Source organism: Rousettus aegyptiacus, unplaced genomic scaffold (assembly GCF_014176215.1).
Source record: "Rousettus aegyptiacus isolate mRouAeg1 unplaced genomic scaffold, mRouAeg1.p scaffold_m13_p_2, whole genome shotgun sequence".
Classification (NCBI taxonomy): domain Eukaryota; kingdom Metazoa; phylum Chordata; class Mammalia; order Chiroptera; family Pteropodidae; genus Rousettus; species Rousettus aegyptiacus.
This window is the reverse complement of record NW_023416295.1, coordinates 175691356-175714813: the sequence shown is the minus strand read 5'-3', so window position 1 is coordinate 175714813 and position 23458 is coordinate 175691356. Positions and strand designations below refer to the sequence as shown.

At 69.1% G+C, this 23458-nt stretch overlaps 1 protein-coding gene across 5 annotated transcripts in view; it reads right to left on the bottom strand.

Moving 5' to 3' along the window:
• Nucleotides 1-23458, bottom strand: part of TBC1D22A (TBC1 domain family member 22A) — a 167989-nt gene that overhangs the window by 126003 nt on the left and 18528 nt on the right. For all 5 annotated transcript variants that reach the window (XM_016126740.2, XM_036237691.1, XM_036237690.1 and 2 more), the window contains exons 2-4: nt 23146-23202; nt 22082-22410; nt 18715-18891 (exon numbers count right to left, since the gene is read on the bottom strand). In XM_016126740.2, coding sequence (XP_015982226.2) covers nt 18715-18891; nt 22082-22410; nt 23146-23202 — 563 coding nt within the window. The remainder of the gene's footprint in view (nt 1-18714; nt 18892-22081; nt 22411-23145; nt 23203-23458) is intronic.

Genomic DNA, 23458 nt, shown 5'->3' with positions numbered 1-23458 from the left:
GAGACCGCGCTGGTGTCTCGTCTCTGCCAGGGAACGCGAAATGGCGGTGTGTGTTTGAAACCAAGGAAACGCTTGAAAAGTCGTAGTGAAAGTATCGGTACCGATAACCTAGGACTCCGTCTACGCTTGTTTCATGTCGAACGGGCCAAATTAGAACACGTGGAAGTCACTTGTCGGCGGCGTACCAGGAACATCCAAACGCAAATTTAAATAAATGCCACTGAAACAACAAGCTAAGGCGCCTGGCGGGCGGAGCGACGAGGGACCAGACCCCAGCTCCTCCCTGCACCGGTCCCTGCGCCCCCGCTCAGAGCTGCTCCAGCCCGCAGAGGGGCGCCCCTGCCCAGCGTGCATGCAGCTGCTGCTTCGCCCGGAACCCCGGCTCCGGAGAAGCCGGACCCCTCGCTGCCCCGGACTCGGCGACCCCCCGGACGGGGCGCCGTCCCGAGGACGCGCTCTCTCCATCCGTCCACGTCGCGCTCCGCCCCTGGGCCGGCCGCTGCTCCCGAAACGTCGCACGCTTGTCTGCAGCGCGGGAGCCCAAACCTCTGCCACCCGCCCCCGGTCCTGGCTGCCAGGCTGCTCCCTCGCTAGGGACCAGCCGCTCCTGGGGTCTCATCACCCCCAGGCGCTGTCGAGTCCCCAGGACAAGGACAGGCAGCTGGGGCCCCGTCGGGGACGGCAGCGCTGGCCCAGCACGAGAACACGCCGCGGGGACGCGCAGCTGGAGCGCCACACTGACTCCCGGCCGGCAGTCCTGCACGGCCCCGAGAGCTGCAGGGAAGCGGAGCAGCCGCCACGCTGTCCCCAGGCCCCCCCCCCCCCCGAGAGCTGCAGGGAGCGGAGCAGCCGCCACGCTGTCCCCAGGCCCTCCCGGCTGGCTGTCCCACAGAGCCGTGAGCTCTCCACCTAATGCCAGGACGGTTAAAACGGGCCTGCACTGGGACCTTCAGCCCCGACGCTTAGCTGCCAGGAATGGAGCCGCAGTCCACCCGGCCTCCTGGAGCATGCGGCCCTGTGCTGTCTCGCCCTTGGAGATCTGAGGGCTCGCTGTGAAGCCGCGACGGCTGGCCCCTCACCCCGCGAGCACGGGCAGGCCCTGCCCTCCGGAGCCTGGGGGTGGCAGGAGGTGGGAAGTGGCCGGGAGGAGCGGCGGGGCGGACCCAGAGCCGGAAGCCAGGCCCTCCCCGGAGCGGACGGCGTCACTCTGGCCGCCTCCCGCCACGTGTGCCCACATCGCACGCACCCCCTCTGGGGCGGCGGGTGGCCGCGGCGCCCCGACCAGCACCGCCCCCCGTCCGTGCCCGCGGCCGTGGCGCCCCGACCAGCCCCCCTGTCCGTCTGCCTGTTGCACTGTCAGCTACTGGAAACTGTCTCCCCTGGGCCCATCCCTCACCCAGCACACTGCGGTCCTATTTCGGGGTGCCACCTGTCTCCCCGGCGGCAGGCGGCATGGGGACAGGGCCTGCCACTGTCTGTGCCCTGCTCCCTGCACGCCTCGCAGAGCTGGCCCTGAACCTGGTCGAGTGTGGGGTTTTTACGACTTCGTTGTTTAGAAATACCAACGCGCTCGGTTCTCACACAATCGTTCCTGTCTGAACACATAACACTGAACTTCAAAGCTCTGATTGCTGGACAGGAAGGAGACGGTTCCGGAAAGAGAAGCTGGAGATGACCTCGGATTCTACTGCGGAAATTAAGAGCCAGAAGACCTCATGGGCACATAAACGCCACTGCCCCCCGCGGGGTGACTGAGGCTGCATGGCCGCCCCCTCAGGCGAACAGGCCACAGTGAGCGAGAGTGCTGACGTTAAGCTCGTTTACAGATTATGCAGCAAGGTTCCCCTCCCCTGCTCTTCCCCGGCCTCCCAGGCAGCATGGTTATGCAGACTACTCTCGCCCTGCTGGAAAGTCAGCTGTAACGCTCTGTCCCTAATTGGCAGCAAAAACAGAGGTGACCCCATCAAAGCCCGGAGCTCAGGGAGAAGCCACGGCAAGATGGTCACGAGAGCCCTGCTCACACCAGGCCCTCGAGGCAAGTGACCCCCGAACACGTTTTAGGAAATTCACAGGGCCACCCAGCTCACTGACACCTACTCGCCGTACGGGTGGCGGGGCCTGGCACTGCACGCGCTGCCCCCTACCCCGGGGGCCACGGGGCTGTGCGGCGGGCTCCGGACGGCACGGCCAGTCTGCTGTCCACCCTGGGGCTCGGGGAGCACACAGGAGCACCGACTGCACGAACAGAAGCAAGGAGGCTGGGTGGGGGCGCTGTGCAAGAACAGGGGCCCGTCGGGCTCTGATCCTGGTCCGGGCACTTGGCGACCACGTGACCTTGGGGCCCCCGCGCCCCACAGCAGGCCGCCCCTCGTCTGAACCGGGAACACCGGTGCCTGCCACGGGGGCGGCCAAGTGCGCACACACCTCACAGTGCACAGAGCCCGCCCCACCGGGGGCAGAAGCCCGCGGGGCGCACAAGGCCCCGGGGACCGGCGGCCCCCACCCACCCGAGCGGCAGCCGCTGTGCGCTAAGTGCATCGTGGGACAAGGGCTGCGAGAGCGCGGAGCGGCGGAGCCGTGGGACTTACAAATGGGTGGCGAAGAACATTTTAACATAATTTGCTTTCCAGGCACAAAGACCCACGTCAATCAATCCTACAACACGACAGAGCAAAGCGTCTCCGTCGGCGGCTTACTGGCAAAGCAAGAAAAATAGGGCTCACAGTGAGCTAAGCTGTCTCTCACGAAACGGGGAGGGGCCGGGCCTCATCACTGCGTTTGAGTTAATTCATGCCACAGTCGCAACCGGGGCCCGGAGCCGCCTGGGACGCCAGGGCCACGAGCACAGCGCGGAGTCACACGCCAGGCCCCCCCGCACAGCGGTCCCGCCCGCCGCACCGTGTGGACGGCCCCGCGAGCCCGGGGGTCACGCTGAGGGCCTGCATGCTTCACACATGGTGTTAAGTACATTCGATGTCCAAAAACACAGGGAAAGGGGAAAAAGGTGTTACTGCTTCCTCAACACGTGACGGACTGTGGGGAACCGTTAAATCGAGAGAAACAGATAATGTGTGTGCGGCCCCTTGCGAGGGCTGTGGCGGCCCGGGGGTCACGGCGCCGCGCGGGCAGAGGTCGCGGCGGGGGTCACGGCGCAGCGCGGGCAGAGGTCGCGGCGGGGGTCACGGCGCCGCGCGGGCAGAGGTCGCGGCAAGGCCAGGAGCACGGGCGCTGCAGCCGGACAGCCCGCCGGGGTCAAGTCCAGGGTCGAGTCCCGCCTCCGCCTCCTGGTGGCCCTGCGACCTCAGGGCGGAGCGTCACTGTCTCGGCTGTGAAACGAACGAACTTCCTCGCAGAGCCGGGCCCGCGGGCGAGCAGGGGGCACCCGGTGCTGCGAGCCCAGCGGGCACACGGCCCAGAGCACGGCCAGCCCGGGCCCCTCGGAGCGCTCGCCAGGTGCCACGGTGCTGCCCGCCTCGTCCACCTTCCACGTGACACAGGGCGAAAGTCCTGACCGACACCCTGAACCCAGCCGCACACACACCGTCACAGAAAAACAAGCTCAGGAAATCGGCGGCAGAAGTGCAGATGCCCCTAACGGGGAACAGAGAAAACCCGACCGCGCGTTGACGGCTCGGAAGCCGTGATTGTGCAGCAGGTCGCCCCCCGGAGACGAGAGCAAAGGCGGCGACCGGCGGGGCGGCCCTGGAACGAAGGGGCGGCACGTGCCCCCCCGTGCCGGAGGCTGCGCGGGCGCCGGGCGCTGCGCGCGGGGGGCTGTCTCGTCACGGGGAGACGGGGAGGGGCGTGACCGGCTGCTGGACGAGGATGCGCGCTGAAGTGTCTCAGCCGAAATGAGCTTCTGCTTTGAAAACGATTTTCCATGTTAGATGTTTAACATGTGAGGACGATTCTCATTTAAGACGACTCATCATACTCGTTCCTGGCACAGGGTGTTACATAATTCACGCCAAGGGAGAGCGCAAATCTCCCTGCCGCTCTGCTTGGCCCCCGGCATCCAGTGGGAAGGAGGTGAGGGGCGAAGCCCCCGCGAGTCCCGTCTGCTGCGCCCGAGCTGGGCGCTGGCCGCGCGAGAACCCGCCCCCCCCCAGGAGGGAGGCTGGGCTCCCCAGAGGGAGCGGAGCGACCCGCCCACCGCGCCCACCGCGAGCTGGGCAGGATGAGAGACCAGACCCCGAGGGAGAACAAGGCGCCTGTAAGAAACTCCTGGTGACAAAGCGAATTTTTTTGGGAACACAGATGTTTAGCAATCAATTTTAAATTATTTACATAGCTCTTCTGTAAACCCCTGCTGAGGCTCCAACTCTCCATTGAGGTCTGCTACACACTCAAGTGCCTTATTTAAGGCAAAATTGAGGCAAAAAAGGTAAGCTGCCCCAGGGGGCTAGCGCAAGGAGAAAGCGGGTAATGCATGAGCGCCGGGGTCCCACCTGAGGACCCCCTTCCTTTCCCACAGCCCTCCCGCCCAGCCGCCACACCACGGCACAGCTGGACATCCCACCCCACAGCCACTCAAGGCCGGACCCCCCACATCCTCCCTGTCCCAGTGAAAACCCCCCCCAAAGCCCAGCCTGACCTTAACGGCCCCCGGATGGCCCTCCGTCCTCGCCACCTCCAGGCTGCCAGTGGGTCCACCTCCGGGGCCGCAGAATGCACCCCAAATGAGCCTCGCGCGTGTCACCATCCCCCTACCGCCCCCGCTGTCCACACCGCCGAGCCTGCCCCCGACCACGAGTCCCCCTCCGAAGGCTGCCTGCCTCCCCAGGAGGGGGTTGGAAAGCCAAAGTCAGACCGCGTCGGTCTGTGCAAGGAACCGTCCGGCGGCTCCCAGCACGTGTGGCAGGAAGGCTTGTGCTGCGGCCCTGGGCGCCTCACCCCCACGTCCTCCCGCGACCTCCCCGCTTCGCGGCAGCCCGTGGCCTTCTGCGTGAAGAAGCCAGCGCGCTGAGCTCCTTGTCCGGGGAGGACCCCAGCCGGGCCCGCGGCTGACCCCTCGCCTTTCCATGCGGCTTCGGAGTCACTCCACCGGAGGGGCCACCCACACCGCCAGTGTGGGCAGCCCTTCTCCACCCACCCTGGCCCCGCAGTGTGCAAGGCGGGAGCCGCGAGTCCTGGGCGGCCACTCGGCAGCCGAAACCTGGCCCGACCGAGACGCGCTCAGCGTGACACACGGCTCGGGTTCAGAGACGGAACCGAAGCCGTGTACGTGCGCTCACGTGGGCGTCTCCGTGGGCTACGTGAGCGTCGGCACGGTACGGGGCGCTCCGCGTGCGCTGAGCCAGCCAGGAAGCCACCCGTGGGATGTGCCCCCCGCACTGCGCTGCGCTCCGTGGTGCGGCTGGGACAGGGGAACCCCGCGAGGCCTCGGGGCGCCGTGCAGGCCGGCTCCGCACCGCACGGCTGCAGGCACACGCGCACACGCACACACGCGTGCCAGGCCCGAGCCTCTGCGCGGCTCCCTGTCCGCGCGCCGGCCTCCGACCCCGGCCCCTCTCTGCCCAGCCGACCGCGACTGCCCGGGCTCTCCACAGGCCGGGGAGTGTGGCCAACAAACACATCGGTGTGTCCTCGTGCCCAGCGCCAGGCACGTGCCGGAGAAACGTCCTCCGAACCGACTGTGAAGAGACCGAGGAGCGAGTGACAGAGTCAAGGCGCTGGGGCAGCGGCGGCTGCAGTGAGCGGCGGCTGCAGCCCCGGGGCCGCCAGCCGCGCAGGGCCGGGGGGCGCGAGGGGAACCGCAGCCAAGCGAGCGCGAGACGGCGGGCTACGGGTGACGCGGGCGCTCCCCACGGGGCGAGCCGGACAGAAACCAGGCCGGATGCGGCCGAAGCGCCCGCGCGACGACAACGGCTCAAGAAGCTTCGCCCGCGAGCACGCGGGGGGCGTGGGGGGCGTGCGGGGGGGGGGGGTGGGGGGCCGTGGGGGCGCGTGCGGGGGGCGTAGGGGGCGTGGTGGGGCGTGGGGGGCGTGCGGGGGGCGTGGGGGAGCATGCGGGGGGCGTACGTGTGCGGCAGCAGCGGCCAGCACCGCCCGTGAGCACCGCGCCCGCACAAAACCGGCGTCGCGGGGCCAGACGCCGTCCCCACCGAGGGAACAGCGCGAGCTGTGCGCCGATGCACACGCTCGATCCCCGTCCACGCAGGAGGCAGAGCCGCGCACGCGCGTGTGCACACACGCCCTCCCGGGACACACAAAGGGAAGCTGCTCTCGCACCCGGGGCGGCCGGGGCGGCAGGTGGACAGCGGGTTTCCTCGGGCAGCGGGGGCCGCCCCGCAGGGCTGCAGTGAGGACGGTGCGGGGGGGGGGGGGGGGGGGGGGGGGGCGGCACACCCGGCACATGGTGAGCGTTGAAAAGCATCCGATGCTGTCAACCTCCTCATTATAATTCGCAGTAAGTGCCAAACTTCAAACGCTGAATGTGTCATTTTAAATCAGACTTAAGACCATCGTAGGTGACATTTAATATCCCACACGGTGAGGCTGCTCCCTCCACGCGAACACCTGTCCGCACACACAAGTGCGCCGGAAAAGTGGCCCCCGCTCCCCACCTGGGCTCCTCAAAGGGGCGCGAGGGCCCCGGGCCTCACCGCCTGCCCCCCCAGAGCCAGGTGTCCGCCGGCGCCACTGTGCCCCGCACGCCGGGTCCTCGGATCTCACTCCCCGCCCAGGCGGCGGCCCTCCTCCTTGGTACCCTGCCCGGCCCCTGTCCCGGTGGCGGCCCGGGGGACGCGCCCTCTCTGTGGTGACTCTGCCCGTGTGGCCCACCCGTGAGCCTGGGGGGACTCGCTCCTGCTCACCCGTTTCCACAGGGCTTCGCGGGTTTCCAGGATCCCCAACGCCTCCCCTGCTCATCTGTGCTTACCCCCCGCTGACCCGTCCGGACTCCCAGGCCCCGGCCTACCAGGTGCTCACTGCGTCTGTCACGTTGTCACAGAACGGGATCGTTGGGAATACTCTGCGCCGTGAATAAGAGGGCTCTTCTCCCAGCCCAGGAAAATGGAGGCGACAGTAAAAAGTTAAAATGAAAGTAAGATTTCGCTCTCTCTCCAGAAAAAGCGGCCGCGGCACGAACCCAGCACCGCAGTGCAGACCAGTGCAGACTCGGGGCTGCGCACGGACGGCCGGAAGCGGCTCCGGGACGCGCGTCACACGCCACGTGCGGCCCCGGGGACGCAGCGGGTCCTCCAAGGACAGACGCCCCAGGCCCGGACAGGCTCTGGCGCCTCCCGATGTGATCCACACGCGCGAGGAAGTGCATGACCCGCTCACTCGGCGCGTCCGAGGAAACACCACAGACAAGGGGAGAGAGGAGTGAGCTTCAGCAAAGTGTTTAACGGTCAGATCCTGAAGGTCGCTGGAGTAGAGAGACGGTCAGTGAAGCCCAGTGACCGGCACACAGCAGGACTCCACGGGGCGACGGGCAGCGGCGGCCGCGTGACTCGCCGCGCAGACAGCCCGGCGAGGGGACCACACGCGGCAGAGATGCAGCACGAGGGCCGCGGAGCGCACGCCGCCGCGGTGGGAAGAGGCGAGCGGGAACGCGCTCGGCCAGGGGCTGCCGGGACGGCGCCACCTGCCTCTGCGGGAACGCGCTCGGCCAGGGGCTGCCGGGACGGCGCCGCCTGCCTCTGCGGGAACGCGCTCGGCCAGGGGCTGCGGGGACGGCGCCACCTGCCTCTGCCGACAACGAACCAAGGGTCAGGGGTTCAGCCCCCGGGGCCCAGCGCGGAGCACTCCGCCCGGAGACAGCGCCACCCAGCGCGCCGGGCGCCCGCGCGGCGAGGGGGACCCCGGCAGCTCCCCGGAGCCCTGTGAGAGCTGGCGCCCACGCCCTGCTCCTCCGACGCCGTCTGAGGACCAGCCGCGGCCGCTCTGCGTGTTCAGTGCCGGAAGCCGTCTGGGGAGTGTCTCACCCCAACGACGACCCTGAGAGCGTGAAAACGAGCGAAGCGCACGGGCTTTCGCCCCCGGGACCAGGCCGAAGGCCCGAGTGCCCCACGAGAGGCGGCCGGACGGGGCGGCAGGCGCACGGAGTGTCCGCCCCGGGGCCTCGCCGGCCAGACGGGACCGCACCACAGGCCTGGGGCCGTCCCGGGGGCTCAGCCACCCGCCGACCGGAAGGAAGGGGCCCCACCAGCTGCGCACGTGCTCGCACACTGACCCGAGCCTCTCCTATGACCCCGATGCCAGCGGTACCAGGCCCAAGCTCCGCAGCTGCCCCCACAGCACCCACACATGCGCGAAAGCCACGGCTCGGACCTATCGCGCTGACTGAGAGGTCGTGTAACCCTCCCCTGAAACGTCTAACCACGAGGCACACCGGAAGCCGGGCAACCCAGGGGGTCACGGAGAGACCTAGCTCTTCGCTTGATCACAGGAATAAATAAAACATCTCCAATTATGTAACTGCTACATTAAAAAAACCTCTCCCAATGAGCTGATGGCTTCACTTCTGACAGTGACTTTGCACTAGGAACAAGGAATCCTTCTTACTGAGGTATGCCGACCGACACGGGACGTTAGCTTCAGATGCACACGTGATTCGATGTTCGCACGTGCTGAGAAAGGATCGCCTCGGAAAGTCAGCGCCGACCACCACGTACAGTCGTGACCTCCTCCCCTGCAATGAGAGCTTTCGGGGTGCGCTCTCTTCGCTGCCCAGACATGCGACAGGACCACCGGCCGGGGTCGCCGCGCCTCGCCTCCCAGCGCTCACTCTTCAACTGTCCCACTCGCCCACTTCGCCCGCCGGTCAGGCCCCGCCCCCGGCGACCACCCCGCACTCTGGGCTTTGGGTGTAGCTCGAGCTCCCAGCTCGAGACAGAGCGCATGGTGTGTGTCGTTCTCTGACTGATTTCGCTTAGCACAGTGCCTCGAGGTGCATCCACGTTGCTGCGAACAGGAGGACGCCCTCATTTCTTTACGGCTGCACAACGTTCCAGTGTGTGTGTGTGCGCGTGTCCACACGTGTCTTTATCTGGCCACCCGCCGACGGACACTGAGGTCGCTTCCACACCCTTGGCTTTCGTACACAATGCTACAGCGAACACAGGCTACGTGCATCTTTTTTGGACGGTGTTGCTCCCTGTGGATAAACACCCTGGGGTGCAACGGCCGGACCGCATGGCAGTTCCACTTGCACGAAGAGCGTTTGAGGCGGCACACGAGCTTCAGATGGCCCACAGCACCGTGCATGTGGCAGCCGCCACCGAACTGTGTACTTTAATGGGCTGAGATACGAGTTACGTGAATTCCACCTCAATTTTAAAAATACTTTTTACTTGAAAGTTTGATTATTTTATGCCATTTTGACATCTGTGAATGGCTGCGCACATGTGTTAAATGCCCCCTGTTCCCGGGCACCCCATATGTACGAAGCGAGGGAGGGGGGCCCGTGAGACTCGCACGCCGACGTCGGCATTTTTAAGAGGGGGGGGGGGACATGCGCACACACATCTGCCCGGGGCGCCTGAGCAACGCGGACCCCTGGCCAGAGAGGGGAAACGGGGGGCGGGGGGGGGGGCGCCTGGAGATTTACTTGCCATTATGTAAGCCCTCTGGGACCATCTGGATGTTTAAATATGGCATAATGTAGCTTTTTCGATTTGAAAAGACCTAGTAAAACTGAACATTACCTCCCTGCAGACTCGAAGCCATGAGCTGGCGCATCCCGCCCGCCCCGAGCCCAGAACAGCCTCTCGGTGCGGCTGCCGCCGCGTCCTCGATGCTGAATACGCCTTCACCTTGACTAAGCACGTCAACTCAGGGCTGACTTAGAGACACACAACTTGAACGACGGCTCTCAGCAAAGACCGCTTGCGGCACCACACGGCCGTCGAGAGCGACGCGGAGGGACGCCGACACGGGAGCCTCTGGCACACGCTGACCGAGAGCGGAGGACGCCCACCCCCCGCGGCCTGACCGAGAGCGGAGGACGCCCCCCCCCACCCCCCGCCCCCGCCTGACCGAGAGCGGAGGACGCCCCCCCCACCCCCGCCCCCCGCTGACCGAGAGCGGAGGACGCCCCCCCCCGCGGCTGACCGAGAGCGGAGGGACGCCCCCCCCCCCGCGCCTGACGAGAGCGTAGTGACGGCCCACCAAAGACCCCCCCCCCCTCACCGCGGCCTGACAGAGAGCGTATTACCCCCCCCCCACCCCCCCCCCACCACCACCGCCCCCTCCTAACCGAGAGCGGAGGACGCCCCCCCCCCGGGCCTGACCGATAGCGAGGACGCCCGCCCCCCCCCGCGCCTTACACGAGAGCGGATGAACGCCCCCCCCCCCGCGGCCTACCGAGAGCGGAGGACGCCCCCCCCCCCCGCCCCCGGCCTGACCGAAGGAGCGGAGGACGCCCCCCCCCCCCCCGTTCCCCCCCCTCCTGACCGAGAGCGGAGGACGCCCCCCCCCCCCCCCCCCCCCCCCCCCCGCGGCCTCGCCGCCGCCGTGTCACGCCCCCCCGCACGACGCGGCGCGGGCACCGAGCGCCCACTTCGCAGACGAAGAGGCCGGAGCTGAAAGACGTTTAAGACAAAAAAGCCCACGACCACTCCGTCAGCGCACGGCGAAGCGCGGCCGCGGCCGACATGGCCCAGAGCCCGCGCCCTGGTCCCCCACGCGCCCCCGGCCCCCGAGGTGCTGAGACGACGGTGGCCGGGGGACCAGGGTGACCGGCGAAGATGTCGCACTTCTCTGTAACGCGCCTGTTCTCACCTCTAGAACCTACGACCACACACGGGTTCTACTACGCCTTGCGTAAACACGGGCTTAAAAAGACATCCTCACCAAAGAGTGTGTACATGTATCCTTTCCTAGTTTTTTAAGACTACCTCATGCTAAGAAAAACGACATTCGGTTTTCCAGCATTTTAAGCAAACCTGAACTTTCCCCCTTGAAGACCAATCTACCTGTAGTCTCAGAGTTCACCGGAAGCTCTCCGCTGACATTGACGTCTAGGGAGCTGGCGCGCGGCCCAAGCACGGCCCCCCGGGGGCGCCTCGCTCCGCACCGCGAAATCCGGGCAGCGGTGGTTTCTTCCCTCCCCGCGAAACCCGGTGTTTTCCTTATTCTCAGCGGCCGACTTAGTTTCTTAACTTCCTTCCTGCACTACATCCCGCTGTGACGTCACGCGGAACTGTGTGCCACCCCCCGGGCCCTGCGTTCCCGTTCATTAGGAACTGCTCCACCTCCTTATCTTAGCCCTGTCCGACTCATTCCTGCATCAAGGGCTCAGGAGCGCTCGTCCACATCCTCGTGCACTGCTGAGCACAGCAGCGTGCAGAGGTTTCCGCCGGGGAAGGGACGAAGTGGTCCCAATGCTGTAACAGCTGGTGTGGCGGAGTCAAGTGGGCGCTAATTTGTCAGGTGTTCACGTAAGTCGTTTAAATGCCTAATCGCTACATTGTACACCGGAAACTAACACAATGTCGCACGTCGGCTGTTATTGAAAAATAAGCAGTTTTAACAAAGGTGGCCCCCGAGATTACGACGGGGCTGAAAAGCCCTCTCAAGTAGTGACCCCAGACCCGCGCGGCAGGCGACGCGCCACACCCGGGGCCGTGGCGGCGCCGGCCGCCCGGAGGTGCAGCACCCACACTCGGCGCTGGCGATAAGCGGCGCGGGGCTCGTCCGTGCACTCACCACGCTACACTTCCGTCATCTCAGCTCTTTCCACTCCCAAAGCAGCGAGCAGCGCCCCCCCCCCCCCCCCGACGACGACCACTGTCTCGTGGGCACAGCAAAGATTCTGGAAGAGAGCGAGGGGAGCCACGGCCAGCAGCCGGCCGCCTCCGGACACCGTGCTGAGGACAGCCAGCCCCTGTGTGTTCAAGGCCCCGGGCGACATCTTAACCATGCCCCTCGAGCCCAGGTGACGTGTGTCAGCTGGTGAACCGGAGGTGCCGGCGACCGCTACAGGGACGCGGGGCGGGAGGGAGGAGACCGACGGCCGGGGGCCTGACGCGCTCTGCCGGCCCCGTCACCGCGGCACGAGGACGAGCGACGTGCAGCCACCGCGAGCCGCCCACCAGCGACCGGCCAGGGGGACACGGCCCAGCACGCGGCGGGAGGCGGGAGGCGGGGGGAGCTGCACGACGGGGCCGCGTGCCGCAGGGCAGGGAGCAGCTCGTCCTCCCGCCGGCCTCACGGCCACTCGATTAGCGGCCAACATCCTGACCTCTGAGAAGCTACTGGAGAAAAAGGACAGGCGCGTGACGGCCTGATTTGCGAGCCCGCCTCACCACGACACGGCAGACGTGTAAGACGACAGGGAAAACCACGACCCGTGGGCGCCCGCCGCCCGCGCAAGGCGGCCGAAGGTCTCCGCGGCCACGGGCGGCAGCTGGGGCGACGTCGGCCAGCCAGGCCCCACGCGGTTCTCTCCTGAGCGGAGTGATCCTGCACGGCGTTCGCGTGGCCAGGTGAGGGCGGGAGCCCGCGCTTCCCCGCGGCCCTGTGCCCTGTGCGCCGCCCGCAGACGCCCCGAGGAGGGCGGAGGAGGACGCGGAAGAAAGCGCGCCGGGGTCAACACGGCGCGGGGAAACGCTGGCGCCGGCGGGGGGCGGGCTTCCGGGACGGGTGCGAGCCAACCGCACGCACGAAGGAGCGGCAGAGCCGCGTGCGCAGCGGGAGGACCGGGCAGGAAGCCGCCCACGTGGGGCGGAGGTGCTGGAGGGAGGGCGCGGTGCCGGGGACATCACGGAAGGCACAGGGCGAAGTAGGAGCCGCAGAGGGAAACGTCCGCCCCCCACTACAGGGAGCCTGTCCCTGCCGTCGGCTATGAGTAATGATGACCCGGGAATTGTTCTTAAACACGACAAAGCCAGGGAAGGACCACGCGTGCCCCCAGGGAAGGGGAAGCCGCTACGCTTTGACCCTTTGACCGGCACCACCAGACGACAGGGGGACAGGCCCACTCCCCGCCGCTCCCAGGGCCAGGCCCGGCGGAGCTCGGGAAAGACAGCTCGCCCCCCGCCCCCAGAGGGAAGGGGGCAGAAACGGGCAGGGGGTGGCGGGTGCCCGGACGGGCGGGATGAGGAGGGAGGGAGGGGGGTAGGCGTTCTGGGTGGCCAGGGGACACGGCTTCACGCACGGCTCGGTCGGGGAGATCGCGGGGAGAGGTGGCATCTGCGCAGGGACCTGGAGGGAGGGGGTCACCAGAAACCCGGGCAGAGGGACGGCAGCGCAGAGGCCCCGGCACACACGTGCCGCGTGGTCCCGGACGCGCCAGCACGGCGGTGGGGGGGCCGGGGGTGCGGCCCGAGGGGGCAGGCCTGGCAGGCCGCCCTCCGCCTCTGGCTGTGTCCTCCGGGCACTCCAGGGGCCACCGGGCGGCTCTGAGCAGGGCCCGGCCTGGACCTCGCTCCCAAAGGCTCCCCGGCTGCCATGTGGCGTGCGGGGCGCGGGCGCCCAGCAGGAAGGTCGCCGCGGCCGTCAGGCCAGGCAGGGGCGCGGACCGGGCTGTGGGGCGGAGGCGCCGAGCACATGGAGCCCAGAGAGGAACAGAGGTGTGAGGAGAGGGGGGAGTCGGGCCGAGCCGCCGGAGGGGGCTGGGCACGGAGCCGGGGAGAGCGCGGGCGGGTTTGGGGCGATGCGGGCTGCGGATCCGACCACAGAAACTGCCTTTAAAAATAGACGAACTTTTTTAAACAGTTACTCCCCCGTGTGTGTTCTTCCCCAGAGCAGCTTTGCCGGCGCACCCCGATGATGAGAAGGCTGCGGCTGGGGAGCGGGGGCTGCGGGGGGCTGGGAAGGGCGGGTGCAGGCAGACAGTGAGAGGGCTAGGGACGCGGGCAGCCTCGCCCCGCGGCATCCGGCCGCCCGTCATCTCACAGGTGGGGTGCTCTCCCCCCCGCCCCTGCGCATGGCCCGCCCTGCCCGGCGGTGGGGACCCCGCGTCCCCCGCCCGCCCCCGCGCACGGCCCGCCCTGCCGGAATCAGAGCTGGCAACACCGCTTCCCGTGCAAGGCGGGTGAGCCAGTCCACACCCCCGCACGCGAGACACAGTGACCGTGGAAAGGATCCCCCAGACCCCCGCCCGGCCCAGCATCCTCATGCTGAGGTGCACCCCCCCCACCGCCGGAGCGCGTGCCCTACCGCGTGCGGGCCCCGCCCCCAGGGCCGCAGGGAAGGCGGGGCGCGGGCAGGGAAGGCGGGGCGCGGGCGGCCTTGCGGGTCCTCGCCCCGCTCTGTGAAGCGTCCGCGTCACTGGAGTCCGTGCTCCGCGCACCGCGGGGTGCGAGGAAACCGGGCCTTCCAAGCCCACTGCGGGGCTCCCCGCACCGAGGCGGCCCCGCTCCCGCGCCGCAGCTCACGCCGTCCTTTGGGGACCCAAGGGCGCTCATCTCCAGCCGCCCGGGCGAGGCGGGTGGCTAAAGCACCGAACGCTGCGCACACCTCTGCTGAGGGACGGGAGGCAGACAGGCCCACGAAGCCAGCGGGTCACACGCGGTGACCAGGGGGGCAGGGGGCGCCTTCTGCAGAGAAGGGGGAGGCGGGGGGGGGGGGTGGCAGAAAGGGACAGGCGCAGGGGGCGGGGCGGGAGGTCACAGCCTGCCCGAGGCCCGCGCTGTGCTCAGTGCGGCGGGGGCACTGAGCCCGCGGGAGGGGCGCCGTGTGAGCCAGCACCACCGAGCAGCTCGTCCGCTCTCCCCTGGGGTCTTGGCCTCTGGGGCTGGCGTCCTCGTGGGCGTCCACCCCCGAAGGGGTTCAGGGAAAGACTGAGGGGACTGGAGCCCTCTTCTTGCCGCGCCCCCCCAATCCCTCTGAGCCGCCCCTCACCGCGCCCCACCTGCACTCACGGGCCCCTCCACAGGCGTCCCTGTCCCCGTGGTTACCGGGCAGCTAAGGCTGCAGGGCTGGTGCTTGGCCACTAGAGGGTGACTCTGGGCCCTGCTGGCCATGGGCCTGGACCTGGGCGAGCGGGAGGGCGCCCCTGGCCACGGCAGTCCGGCCGCCACCCCACAATGACCAGGGCACGCCCTCGGCTCCAGGTTCCCCGGCAAGACTCCAAGGGGAGGGCATTACCCACCCCTCTGTCCTCGAGGCGTCCACAGACCGTGGAGAACACCCGCGCTCCACGCCCACCGGAACTGAGTGTGACCGTGACCAGCTCGCCGCCCGCTCCGCCTCGCTGTGGGTGGAAGGGCTCGCCCTGCACTGAAGCAGTCAGCCTCGTGGGCCGTACGCCAGGCCCGGGCTGCCGTCCGGGGTGGCCGGCCGGCGTGTCTGCACTTGGGGGACCGTGTGCGTGTGCGTGAGCACGTGTGTGGACGTGGCACAGTACCCAGCACAGCGCGAGAGCCAAAACTGGCGGCAACCGTGCAATTATCTGGATGTGCAGCCGTCGCCCCGTCTTGGGAGACACGTCCCGAGAGCCCCAGTGCGTGCCGGCAACCAGGGACAGCGTCGCACCTCACAGACGCACGGTTCTTCCTGCACGACCACGCCTCTCCTCCTGAACGGAGGGCCCCGCGGGCCTGCCCGTCTATCCGCCACGGCCCTGCGCGCCTCGCCGCGCCCCACGCCGAGCACCTGTGCCCGCGGCAGCCTCCACCCCGCACGGGGCCGTTCCCACGTGCCTCGCGCCGACCAAGTGCGCGTCCGTCTGGGTCCCCACGCCAGGGGCCCCAGCGTCTGGCTCCTGCCACAGGAGCTTGGTGAACACTGGCTGAGTCACCTCACGTACACCGCGTCCTGGGTCCCTCGGACCCTGCAGGGCCAGCCGAGCCCCCCACGTGGCTGGTGAGACAGGAGGCTGAGTCACCTGATCGACTCGGTCCCACACTGGCTGGGGGCCCGCGCTACCTCTGCCCCTGCCCCGACTGGCCAGCAGGGCTGTCCCGCAGCCCCAGGCCCCGAGGGGGCCTCTAACTCGAATTCTTGCTTCCAGGGTGAACAACTGCATACCCCAGACCCAGGCAAAACACAAAAACACAAACACGTCTGCTCCCCAGCGCCATCTACTGGACGTCCGCGTCCGCCCCCCCCCAGGCCCCCCCCCACTTAAACCCCCGGCCCGGCCGCCCACACCCCGCGGGGCCCCGGCGTGCTGGCGTCTGCGTGCGGAGAGGGCCGGGCCACGCGCCACACAGCAGCTGGCCTCAGGCCCCTCTCCACGGGCCCCGGGACACGCGTGCCGGCCCCCGGCCCCGTGGCACTCCCAGCCACGGACCCACGCGGTAAAACAGAGCCCTCCAGGCGCCGCTTCCTGGGCTCCCCGGCAGGCGGCCCCTGCGGGGAGATGCTGAGTCACCACAGGGCGGACGGGCTGCTGCACTGTCTGCGTCACACCCAGCCCCGGGCCCACGGCTGGGCACGGGCTGGACACGGACGCCAGCGCCCCGCTGGGCAGCGCTCGGCAGGTGGAAGCGATCCTGTGGGCACGTCTCACCTCGCTGACCTGCGCCCCGGCACCGGCAGGCACCTGCCACCTGCGTCCTCCACGTACTGAGCAGACGGCGTGCTCTGCTGTCTCCTGAAGCCGCTTCGAAGGTCTTGCGGAAACAAGCAACATGCCGGCTGGTTTCTCTTACCACTAAATACAAACCCAATAATTGTTTAGCTTTGAAAGCTTTAGGTTTAGCGTTTTGGTGTTAGATTTGATATTTAAATAGAATTCTAAAGAAAGAAAAAACCCCATAATCCCACCAACGTAACAAAAGAATCTGATTTTCACATGTTCTCCGTTCTCTCCGTACCTACTCGCATCTTCCCACGAGTCTTGAAAGCTTCATTTTTAAGTACGGTTTTAATTTCTCAACACGACCATCACGGCGGTCCTCGTCAGGCGATCTCGTTGTCACCTACTAGCGGAAACTGCTAAACTAACCCAACCCATCAACAATCACAAAAGGGACCACACGCGCCTGTTATCTAAAAATCGCGCTAGGTAAACAGGCCAATGCAAACGAAAGTAAAAAAGTAACTAACTCCCCTGTGCGTCTGTGGCGTGCTGGGCCCCCTCGCACGCGCCCGTGTGTGTCCCCTGCAGGACGGGCCCCGCTAGCGCCACGCCCCCGGATGCGAGGGGACTGAGCGCGGCGGTGACCGGGCTCGCTCGAGGTCGCGGTCACGGCGAGGAAGCAGCCCCCCGCAGAACCGCCACTCGCCCTCGAGGGGCTGGCGGGCTGGGGAAGCCGGCAGCCAAGGTCCGTGCTCACTGCGACAGCCGCCCCGCACGCGGCCGCCTGTCCCCCCTCACCTGGGCGAGACTGCCCCCCGGCCCTCGAGCTCCCCGCCCCCTGGGGATGCACTTGAAGCCCCCAGCGGGGGAGGCCCAGCTGTCTGAAGAGCAGTTCCCGGACTTCCCTGAGAACGGAGCTCGGGGTGACCTCGGGGCCTGTGGGGGCGGGAGATGCGCGAGGGGCACCACAGACTGGCCCGCTCGGACGCCGGGGCCTCCGGCCGCACGGGAAGCGCGCCATCACGGGCCCGAGCGGGGGCGGAACAGCAGCGCCGTGGCCCGGAGCAGGCGAGCGGGCCGGGTGAACGTCAGGCCACAGAGCGTCCGGCGGCAGCGCCTTCTGCACCCCCAGGGGAGAAAGGGCGACCTGTCGCCAGGCCCCCGGCAGCCGCCCTCCGACCACGCGATCGGAGCGGAAGCGTCGACGTCCAGACGAGCCGCAGCACGGCCTCCGGCTCTGGCGCTCAGGACGCCAGTGACCGCCACGTCTCAGCAGGAACGCGGCCGCCGCCCCAGGGGCCGCGCGCCCCGTGAGCGGCAGGTCACAGCCGACGCCACGGCCCGGGGCCCCGCGCCAGGTCCACACGCACGGGGGGCGCAGCGGCAAGCGTGACGCGCGACCCCGCGGGGGCCCCGTCTGGAAGACGACACCGGGAGCGGGCACAGGGGGCCCCGGGAAGGCCGCCCCGTCACCACCCGCCCGCAGTCTGGCCGCCAACCACGCTCAGTGCAGCGACGGAACTACGAAAGCCCCCGTGAGGACTGCGCGGGGCGGGGGGCACCTCCCCGCTGCCACGGCCGCCTCCCGCGCCCCAGGCAGCCCGCAGCACGGTGGCCAGTTCTGCCTGCCTGGGCCACTCTGTGCCGCCCATCCGCGGGCCTCACACGCCACCTGCTGGCCGAGAGGGGCACTGCCCGCCTCGGGGCCCCAGCCCTCAGAGCTCCACTGGGCACCTGCCGCCCAACTAAGAGCGACCTCGTGACCGAGGCCACAGCTGATGGCCTGGAAGCTCCAGCAACCACAAACGCCCGGCGCAGAGCGGCACTCGCCAGCGAAAGGAGGTGGGTTCGCGCGGGGTTCCAGCACGTGCTCCCCGCCAGGCGGCAGGGCGCCCACACGGTGCCAGGCCCCACAGGAACCACGCTGGTCCTGTCCCGCCCCCTGCTGGCCTGCCGGGCTCCCCCGCCGGGCTCACAGCCTGCGGCCCTGCCGCCGAGGGGGAGGCCCCAGCCGGCAGGCGTGAAGGCAGCAGTGCCCGGGGTCGCTGGCCAGCCCTGCGCCCAGGGACACGATGGCAGGGGGCACCCGCCCGGCCTCGCAGGACAAGGGCAGCTCCAAGACGCCCAGCGAGTGACTGGGGCCTTGCGAGAGAAAGAACAGGACGCGCTGACCGAACGGCGCCGCACGCACGTGAACGCGGCGCGTCCACACAAGGGAAGCCGCGGCGCGGGCGCCGACCCGCCAGGCCGGGGCCTCTGCGAGACGCGCCGCACCACCCGCCAGCCCCGGGACTCACCGAGGTCCGTGTGGGGGCCGGTGATGAGCTGCCTGAACTTGTCGAGCCGGGAGGCCTCTCTGTCACTTGACGCCGAGCTGCCGAGGGTGCTGGGGTCGGACGTCCCGCCCAGTGCGCCCGCCGCCGAGTGTGGGAGGGACCGCGACCTCTGCAGGGGGACGGTGTCGCTGGCGCTCTCTGCAGAGGGAGAGAGGACTGAGGGCGAGGGCTCCGGGCCTCGGGCCGCCGCGCTGCCCCCCCCCCACCCCCTGGCGGCCTCGCACCTGCTGTGCCACTTCCCGTGTGAACGCCGCCGTGCCACGCGGCCCCCCCAAACTAGCCAGTACCTGTGCCCCCCCCACCCCCGCCGCCCTGGCTCAGGGACACAGACGCGGCCCGCTGGGAGGCAGGACGGGGACACCAGGACATTCCGGTCGTCTGGGGACAAGGAGCGGCCAGGGCCTCCCGGCCAGGCCCACGCGCGCCGTGGCCTGAGGGTGTGCTGGTGCGGGGCGGGGTGCGTGGGGCGCCCAGGGCTGGGCCTGGGAAAGCCCAAGCACCTGTGAAGGGGGGAGGTGCAGCCCGAGAAGGCACAGAGGCCAGGAGGCCAAGGCCAGTGTCCCGACAGCAGGGACCCCACTGCCTGTCTGGGCCTCCCGGAACCCCCGAGTCCCGTGAGGAAGCGAAGAAAGCCAGACCCCACCGCAGGCAGGAAGGGTGCTGGCCCGCCCAGCCCCCACCCAGGGCACGCCGCTCCCACGGGGACCCACGGGGCGAGGTGGGAGCGTATTACGTCAGCAGCCCAGGACCGGAGACAGCCAGGGCAAGAGCCAGGTGCTCAGGTCACTGGACAAAGAGCCACCGGGAGCAACAAGGGGCTCCCAGGCGAGAGCCACGCGGAGGCTCTAAACCCTAGCTGGGAACCCATCGAGCGACTGCACCGGCTGAAGTTCAGGGGAGAGTGAAAAACGAGCTCCAGGGAACGGGGCGGGGCGGACGCGGCCGGGGGAGCCGACTTCCGGCTGCGAGGACGGACGGCACTTCCTGGGGCTGCTCGGCACCCCGAGGGGGGTGCGAAGGCCCCACGCGGGAGCAGCGGCCACAGCCTCTGGGCAGAGTCCAGCCCGGGGAAGCTTCCAGAAGCCTGCAAATGTGGGCGCAGGGGAGAAAGCGCCCCCCCCACCCCAGGCTCCTGCTCCCGGGGCCTCGCCCTGGCCTGCTGGGGCAGAGCCTGATGGTGGGGGGAGGACGGGGCGAGGCTCAGGGCCCCGTCTCCTCCAGACCCCACTACGCCGCGTCCCGGCCCCACGGGAAAGCGTCCGCGGGAAGCACGGGGCCAGCCACGCCCGTTCCATTCGTCTGGCCTCCGTGGCGTTCAGACCTGCGAGGCCCGGTCGCTCCTGAGCACAGCGCACCTCGGGCCCCCGCTCTGAGGTGGGGGAGGTGGAAGCTGGACGGGAAGTGACAACGACGTCCCCGAGGGAACAACGTCAGAACTGCCCTGTCACCGCCAGCAGAGGACAGTGACACCCCGCCTCCAGCACCTCAGGGCCCCCGAGGGTGGGGTCTGACCGCCGCCACTCAGGACCCTGTTCGCAGCTTCATCGAGGTCAGCTATGGAGACAGTTGTCACCTGGCTGTGCCCACCGAGCCCTTCCCAGCCAAAGCCACACTTTGCCATTAGCCCAATGACACCCCAAGAGCCCAGCGCGTCTGACTTAAGGGATGAAGGCGACAGGCTTCCCGGACGCTCACGAAGGAAGGCAGAACGGGCGCGGGGCGGGGAGGCCGCGCGTGGGGCCAGGCAGCCTGTCACGCAGGTTCCGGGCCAGCACCCACGCGGGCTGAGGGCCAGAGCGGGCGGCAGCAGGCAGGCCCCGCGGGCATGTGCAGAGTGACGTCTGCTCCGCACAGCAGCACACGGGGGCGGGACGAGCGTCTGACGCAAATGCTGGCGGCGGCCCCGCCACGGAGCAGGAGAGGCAGCGCTCCACGGGGACCGGGCCCCGCGAGGCGGGCCGTCCCAGGACCGGCGGAAGTCCACAACGCCGTTCACACGAGCAACGAAATGAATGCAAGTCGCCGCTCCCTCACCTGGGCAGAGGCCCTGCTGGCCCTGAGGACCTGGGGGGAGAGTCGGGGTGCCAGGGGGGACGGGCAGAGCACAGGGGGAGAGCCACGTGGCCTCCAGCTCCAAGGACAGCTCGGTGCACTCCGGTGGGGGGGATGTGACTACAGTAGACGCCAAGGAGAAACAGGTGACTGGGACAAGGGCCCTGCCTTTAGGGACCTCGCAAACCGCGCGGAAGGAGCGAGCCCCCTTCCCTCCCCACCCAGAGCCGCCAGCCCACCTTCCTCAGGCCCCACCCCTGGGACACCCTGCAGGCACCACCTCCCCCACGAAGCCCTCCCAGAAACACCTGGCCCTCCTCGGGAGGCTGCCTGGGATGTCCCCACGGGACGCTGCAGCACCCTGCCCAGCGCCCCGTGATGGCGCTAGGAAGAGGGTCCTCGGTGAGGTCACGAGGTACAGTTCCCGTAAGGGCTCAGAGCCCTCGTAAGAACAGACAGCTCGCTGCCCTGCTCTGCCCTCTGCCGCGGAAGACAGGTCCTGCCCGGGGCACCCCGCGCCCACCCGGCCCTCGGACCCCCACCCCCAGGCCGCGAAGTTGCAGTTCTCGGGGAGATGCAACTTTGACAGCCGTCGCCACGGCAGCCCCAGAGCACTCCGTGTGGCGGGGCCCCCGCCGGACGGGCCGCTCCACAGGGCAAGGACTGCCGTCTGGCTCGCCCAGTGGGACACCCCGGGCCTGAGCACGCGCCCGTCATGGGTGCTCGTGACATCTGTGCGTCGCGTGGCGACCCGGGCCCTCCGCCACAGCAACGGCGAAGCACGGCAGCGGTCTCCGAGCGGTCTCGCGGATGCGGGCTGAACCCCCAAAGCGCACCTTAGCCGGCACCTGCACCTGCACCCCTCGCCCCCGCCTCCCCGCCCACCGGGCAGCAGCTGGCCGCAGGGGGCGGGGTGTGTGACCTCACGGCACCGCTCCGACGCCGGACCCCCCCCACGCGCCCTGAGCCACGCGCACATCCCTGCGGGAGCCACGGGAAGTGGCCGAGGAGGTGGCCCCAGCGGCAAACGTCGCCCCAGAGAGCCAGGGCGTACTTCGGGGGGGCAGGGTCCCCGAGAACGTGTGCTCGCTGCGGCCTCTCACGACTGGCCGCTTGGCTCGGAGGACAGAGGAGAGCAGGGCTGAGGGCGCCCGTGCGGCCACCGTCTTTCCAAGGCGGGGCTCCCGCCGCCAGCGAGAAGGACCGCCCCCCACAGCGAGCGACTCCGGGCCCTCCCTTCCGCAGAACAGCACGTCCCCTCGAGGCCCCGTCCCACCTGCAGGACAGGGTGTGTGGCTCTCGCTGACAGACTTCACCAGCCGGAGGTCCCCGCCAGGGGCCGGGGCCAGGGCAGGCTCTGCCCGGGGCTGTGGCGCCTCCCGCGGTGGGGGCCGCTCCTGCCGCTGGCTGTGGTTGCGCAGGACGCGGTGGGCCGTCTCCATGACCACCTCGGTGTTCAGGCTCTCGGCCGCCATGGCCAGCAGCTCGTCCTCGTCCTCGCCGGCATCCCAGGCATCGCTGGTGCTGCTCTCGAACTCCTGGAAGGTGCTGGGTCGCTTGGCCTTCAGCGGCGTGGCGGGCGCCGGGGGCGCGGCCTTGCCCGGGCTGCAAAGCAAGGGCAGCCCTCACTGGCCTCAGGGCCCCGGGAGGCCGCCCCGCAGCTGGTGGGGCGGGGGGCGCCCCGGCGAGGGGCACGCCAGGAGGGAGTGCGGCGGAGAGCTGCCGAGGACTCGGTGGCGGGAGGGGCGGATTCGCGGGTGCGGGCCGAACCCCCAAAGCGCACCTTGGCCGGCACCTGCACCTCTCACCCCCGCATCCCCGCCCACCAGGCAGCAGCTGGCCGCGGGGCAGAGACCGGCCGCGGGGCAGAGACCGGCCGCGGGGCAGAGACCGGCCGCGGGGCACAGGCCTTTGGGGCGTGCAGGGGGTGCAGTGCATTTCGCTGAGGCCCCTAAGTCTGCCACAGATGACATTGTTCCCTCGTGTGCCCCGTAACCTCCAACCCCTCGGCAGGGTGATCACGGGGCCACAGCTCCCCATCGCGGGCCCCTGGGGGAGCAGCCGGACACTGCAGAGCGCGCCTCGGCGGCCACGTGGGGCACAGCGAAGAGGGAAACGAAGCGCCCCCAGCGACGGGCCGCGGGGCAGCGGGGCTCAGCTGTGGCTCCCACGGCCGCCCGCCCCTGGGGCTCGGCGAGGCCAGCTGCGCCTCACACCAGCCGCGGCCTGCTGGCTGCTGAACCCCAACTGCCTTCCTGCCTCAGGCATCCCAGGGAGCGGGCGGGGCAGCGCACCCCCAAACCGGGTGAACAGCCCCGTGGGAGCGGAGGCTCCACTTACGTGCCGTGTGACAGTGGATCAAAGGGGGGGTGCTGGGCGCCATACACGTGCTGGATGCTGGTTAGGAAGAAAGGGAACAAATTAGCTCCTCCCCCTTTCCCCAGGGCCCACGCTGACCACACTCCCCGAAGCCCGCGCACCTGGGCAGAGTCTGCACCGGCTGCCACGGGTCACCCTCCAGCCACTCCGGGGTCCCCGGGGCCCCCTCAGAAGGGGTGGAAGGCGCACGGAGGCTCACACCTCACAAACGAGGGGGCGCTCGGCCCTCCCTGCCACCGGCCTGGGCACAGGGGCCGCTGCCCTTCAGCGCCGC